General features: G+C 49.3%; 1 protein-coding gene across 1 annotated transcript; it reads left to right on the top strand.

The window, feature by feature from the left end:
- Positions 1-1,800: 1,800 nt before the first annotated feature.
- Positions 1,801-5,178, top strand: CAMK2N1 (calcium/calmodulin dependent protein kinase II inhibitor 1). The gene is made up of 2 exons (XM_066637871.1): positions 1,801-1,969; positions 5,108-5,178. Exons 1-2 carry the CDS (start codon positions 1,801-1,803, stop codon positions 5,176-5,178), a joined length of 240 nt encoding a protein of 79 aa, XP_066493968.1.
- Positions 5,179-5,793: the final 615 nt, after the last annotated feature.

The following is a 5,793-nucleotide window of genomic DNA, read 5'->3' as shown; positions in this document are numbered from 1 at the left end:
GGGTTGTTGCAGACTATTCAAATGACCTCTGATTAGAGCTCCTCCAAACCCAGGGGTCCAAGAGGGTTAACCGGAGGGAAGAGAAAATGCACTCTAAACATGCCTAGAGGTGTCCTCTTCATTAGAATTCCTTCAGAGGAGGAAATGAGACTGAAACCAGGCTCAGAATAAAATTCACCAGATTCACCAAGAAATGAAAATCATTTGGCCCATCTGGGGAAAACCATTCAGTTTGGTTGGTGAATAAACTAACTACGGTATGCTATAAGGGGGTGCTACAGATTTGCCCTTCAGTGTTTCAACTCTTATCTCCTCTTCTGTCCACCCTACCTTTACAAACATGGAAGCAAGAGACAGGGTGAGATGGAAGAAGAGTCCAGCCAAGATCTGCTCCAAGCAGGACTGCCAACACTCCAAAATTGATGTGGAGTCTCCAGGAATTGGCATCAATCTCCCGGAGACTCCTGAAAGCAAATCCTGGAGAACAAAATGGGGCCTTCTTGTCTTTTGTGATATTGTGTCATGTCAGAGGGGAAAAATTAACTGCAAATTGCTTCAGTCAAAGTTGGCAACCCAAGCTGCAAGAGAGAGAATTGCACTGTGCTCATGCCCAGGGGTTACCTTGTTATTCCTTCCTGAGGACATAGTGAGGCTGAACCCAGGCTTGGAACAAACTCAGCACTGGAAAACCAAATCAAAGCCCTGCAAACAGGCAACGGTGTTCCTTTTTTTAAGTGTACTTTTGAGGTAGTTAATCTCATGTTTGGAACTTTCCTGTTTCTTGCTGTCTTTTATTACTGTTGCTGTTGTTGTTGTAAGCCCAGTTATTAACTGATTTGTTTTATCCTGACATCAAGTCCTTCCCAAGGATTGGGATGTCTGAATCATCATCATCATCAATGCCTATGCTAGACTGCTTGTATTCTGCAATGTGGGATCTAGCTTAAAACCCTGAGAGTCACAGGGAACAATATCACTGGGTCAGTCAGTCAGTCAGTCAGTCAGTATCTATCTATCTATCTATCTATCTATCTATCTATCTATCTATCTATCTATCTATCTATCTATCTATCTATCTTGATTGATTGATTGATTGATTGATTGATTGATTGCTTGCTTGCTTGCTTGCTTGATTGATGAAGGCAGGAAGGAAGGAGGTAGCTAGATGAGTTCACAGCTAATACACAGATCGATCGATCGATCGATCGATCTATCTATCAATCTTGATTGATTGATTGATTGATTGATTGATTGATTGATTGATTGATTGATTGATGAAGGAAGGGTGGGTTCAAAGGCAGTCCTACACAGGTCTCTGTTCTTCTGTTTTCCTTTGGCTTTTGGGGTTTTCCAGGTCTCTTTCCTGCTGTTTGAAGGGGATTTTCCCGGCACCACCTGGCCGGGCTGGTGCCTGCCTCTCGCAGACCTGCTCGCCCGTCCCCGGGCTGGGCTCTGGACGGCAGCTGCGCGCGGACTCCTGCTCGCCCCAGCAGCGCTCTGCGCTCCCCCCTCCCTCGCCGGCCGTGACGCGCCGCCCTGCCGGGGATCTCTGCGCGGCTGCCTCCCTGCGCGCTCCTCCCTCGCGCGGCACTCGCGGTCCTGCCAGCCAGGAGCAGCTGCGCCACTCGCTCCGCCGCAGCAGCCCCGCAGCAGCCAGCCGGCCGGCAGATCGCGCGGAGGGACGTCCCGCCACCCCACTGCTCCCACCACCCATCCCCGGGGCTGCCCCTGCTGCTGTGTCCCTGGTGCCTTCCTCCTCCTCCTCCTCGGCTTGCAACCAGACCGGACCGACCCAGCGAGATGTCCGAGGTGCTGCCCTACAGCGAGGAGAAGATCGGGCCCTATGGCGACGGGGGGGATGTGGGGCAGATCTCCTTCACCTGCCGCCTGCAGGACACCAACAACTTCTACGCCGGGGGGCAGAACAAGCGGCCCCCCAAGCTGGGGCAGATCGGCCGCAGCAAGTGTGGTAAGTGGGGAGCGGGGTCGCCACCACCCCGGGACAGGACGCGGGGTAAGGGAGGAGAAGGGGGCTGGGGTGGCAGAGCTGGGGGTTGGAGGGCTGCTGGGCAAGGGTGGGAAGTGGGGAGCAGGGTCTCCACCCCGGGTAAGGGAAGAAAAGGGGTTGGGGTGGCAGGTTGGGGGGCTGCTGGGCAAGCGAGCCCTCTTGCACTTTGAGATTCTCTCTCCTGAGTGGGGATTATTCCAGCCTCACCCTACATCTGTGGGGCAAATCTGAATGGCAGGACTGAATTGTAGCCAGAACCCCCCTCCCAATTCCCCTCTGTATTTGAATGTTGTATCTCCAAGTCTATTGCACCAAACTTTTCCTAAAGGGTAAGTGGAGGGGGCTCTGCATCCTTTATTTAAAAAAAAAAAATCTCATTTTCACTCTTGCAAAACCTTGACCTGCATGGGGTGCAATCCTGCCGGTGAAAGCCACTCTGGGTTCAGTGAGGCTTCCTCTCTGGTAGGGGCATTCAAGATTGCAGCTCTCAGCTCCCCAGGAGTCCAGCCACAGCCTCTGCTCCACCATCCAAGCAAGAACACCCTTGAAGCAAACTCCCCCACCCCATAACACACAAACATACACACACTCACATGCACTCTGCCCTCTGCTTTGTGGCACCTTGAAAACTCATTTTTCAGAGGGATAACAGTCATTCATTTATCACTCATTTTTCAGAGGGATAACATTCTACTTCATCAGATGCATCTTGTGGGTCTTCTTGTGGGTCTTCATCTTTTAAATGCAGCTGTTTTAAAAGGCTGGTCATATCCCTGCAGTTTTTTTTTCTCTAGACAGTGCGCAGACAAATCCTTCAGCTTTATATCCATTTAATGCAGCCCTCCCCGCTGTCCCCCTCCCTCCCTCTCTTGATACTTTTGCCTGTACAGCTGTCTCCATCATCCATCCCTCCATCTACATGCACACCTGCCTACCTGCCCCTCTTTAAGTACCCCTATTTGCCACTATCAGTGCCATAACTGGGGTCTTGGTCCATTTGTTAAATCTTTCTAAATGAGGCTTGAAATGTACTGCAGAATGTCATGCGCTGTGCAGGTCCTCTGGGCTGGATTTGTGTGTGTGCGAGAGAGAGAGAGAGAGAGAGAGAGAGAGAGAGAGAGAGAGAGAGAGAGAGTCCCCCTCCTAGTTGGGTTGGGGGGTAGAAATTCAAAACCTGGTATGCAATTCTGCCCTTCCAGCCATCTTAAAGAACAACCCAGTACAATCGCTAGGGGAGTTTGGTTTGTGTGTGTCCCCTGCATGCACGTGCAAAAGGAGAGGAGGCTCGTGTGCACACGTACATTTGATGTTCGCTATTGCAGCACTGCTTTTCTCCGGGCTTAGGGGCTCCTCCTGTGGTGGTTATATGTGTGCTGTGGATGTGGAAGTCCTCCTGAATCCACCCTCCCACTCAGCCACACCTTGAACCCGTGAAAATGCCTAGATATACACATGGATGCAGTGGTGGCAATGCGCTTGCCCAGCTCTGAGCTTCTGTAAATGGTGCCCTCTTATGTGGCATCAGAGAGTTGCACAGGCAAAAGCAAGGTAGTTCCCTGCCCCAGTGAGCATGCAAAGTGCAATAGGGTGCGCGCGCGCTTGTGTATGTAACAACAGAAGGAGGTGAGGGAGAGACAAGAGTGGGGTTGACTCTTGGTAAATGCAGTCACAGTTAATGTTTGGTTCCTGTTGGGAATGAGATTTGGGCCATCCATTTTCTCATGTTTTTATATGCCTTGGGAACAAGCAGGCCCACACCAGGATGAGATCCTCCCATGCCTAAAGCCCGCCTGTAGAATCTGGAAGATCCCAGTTGGTTCCTGTGGATTGGACCAGCTGTGAGTAGCGAGCTTCTGAGTTGCACAGAGTTCTTCTTCAGGAAGGGAACGCTGAACTGGGTAGGAATGCAAGATTGAGAAGCTGCTCAAACCCCCCCCCCCATTCATATAGACATACTGTAGTTTGTTGACGTAAAATTATTCTGAGGCAAGTAAGGGATTTGGACATTCCAAAGATGTATGGAGGAGGAGTCTGGAAGAGATATAGGTCATCAGGTCCTTCGGTGTTCTGCCCACTTCATATGAAGCACATAGAAAATCTGATTTGATTTTTCCTTGAGACAGAAAGCAATCTCTCCCCCCCTCCCCGTAATCTGAACGCTTAATGACAACCAATCGAAAGCGGGGAGTGGAGGGAGAGACGCTTTGTTCTCTAGGGTATTGCAAACCCTGCGGTTAATGTCAGGACAGAAAAATCTCAGCCAGCCAGCTACTGGTTCCGGCCTGTTATTGTGACACCGAAATACGCACTTTCAGCCCCCATCACCTTCATCAGCAAGACGATTTGTTTGTGGTTTTCTCTGCCCCGGTGACCTTGAAGAGCCCAGATCAAGAACATCTCCTTAGATATCTTGACAAGGTGGTGTCACCGATTTTCTCCTATCTCCAAACCTGCCTGGTCTTGGCTGGTCCAGAGGCATGTGTGCATGTGTGGCAATTGTGTGATGTCCATGGACAACTGGATGAATGCGTGCAGGGTGTGTGTCCAATAGTCCCACACACACACACACACACACACACACGTTTGTGTAGGGTTCTAGCTATCCTCCACCCTTCGAAACACACAAAAATACCTTGATTTAAATTGATACAGCTTCACTAACATCAAAGAATTTGTCCCAACCTCCTCCTCTGTCTTTGTTTCTTTTTCTTGTGCTACGGCCTATGTATGTGGCATCTTATGGCACTGAATGCGTGCGCACGCACAAGCCAAGAACACAGGCAATTCCTTGCCTTTACTGAACTGACAAGCTCTCAGTGGTAAAGAAGAACAAAAAAGGCACTTTTCCTCTATGGGGCATGGGAGCATGTTGTGCACAAGTCTCTCTAGAGCACTGCCATGCTTTTGCCCATGCTCAGGGCAACTTTGTGGTAGGCTATGTCCTGTTAACCGGATCTGGCCCTCTGCCACCCTTAGCACCCCACTGCCCGATATCTGCTGCCCCAAACAGCTGGGGTCTCCCTTGGATGTCAGCAATGGGATGACAGACAGAAACTGCCTTCTGTGACTCAATCACTCTTTTTTTTTTTCTGCTTGCAGTTGTCATTGAAGATGACAGAATTGATGATGTCCTCAAAAACATTTCAGAGAAACCACCTCCGGGAGTTTAGATCTCCCCGCAGAGACACTGAGTTAAATAGAGGGGAATGAAAATAATTGACCTGGTAACACATTATTGGGCAAATCAACCGACCCCTATTCCAAAATTAATCCCAAACCGATAGGCACTTGGAAGCTCTTCATTGCGAGCCTGTGATCCACCTTGCGAATCCGCAGATTGTTTCTGAGCAACAGGCACGAAGGCAGAAGAGATGAGGCGAGGAAGGGAAGGCGGTTTTACTTGTGGGCAAAAAAATCCCAACTGACCCCCAAACCAGTTAAGCCAGTAACAACAGCATATAAACTGTGTACATTGAAATGCACTCTTAACACCTCAAGGCATCTAAATTAAGGGTGATGCTTCTTTTTTCTGGACTATCAGTACTGCACAATCTTCAATCTAGAAGCCGCAAAAAACGACAACAACAACAAAATCCACACACAAACACAGTATTTTACCAGCCTGGCTAAACTTGCTGGTTACAATGATTTCAAACGAGCTCTTGTTTACATTGCTAAATTTTGCAAAACCAACACCATGCACTTGCATATAAAATACTCTGCATTTTCATTTTGTAAAATGTCTATATTCTTTGGATGTCGGGGAGGGGGGGACACAAAGAATG

The sequence above is a fragment of the Tiliqua scincoides genome, chromosome 9, assembly GCF_035046505.1.
Source record: "Tiliqua scincoides isolate rTilSci1 chromosome 9, rTilSci1.hap2, whole genome shotgun sequence".
Taxonomy (NCBI): domain Eukaryota; kingdom Metazoa; phylum Chordata; class Lepidosauria; order Squamata; family Scincidae; genus Tiliqua; species Tiliqua scincoides.
This window is presented reverse-complemented; position numbering and strand designations above follow the sequence as displayed.

What these genes read in the sequence shown, in the direction of transcription:
- CAMK2N1 (XM_066637871.1), top strand. Translation starts at nt 1,801, where the DNA reads ATGTCCGAGGTGCTGCCCTACAGCGAGGAGAAGATCGGGCCCTATGGC. An exon ending in GATCGGCCGCAGCAAGTGTG is followed by an intron (nt 1,970 to 5,107) that starts GTAAGTGGGGAG and finishes TTCTGCTTGCAG; the next exon opens with TTGTCATTGAAGATGACAGA.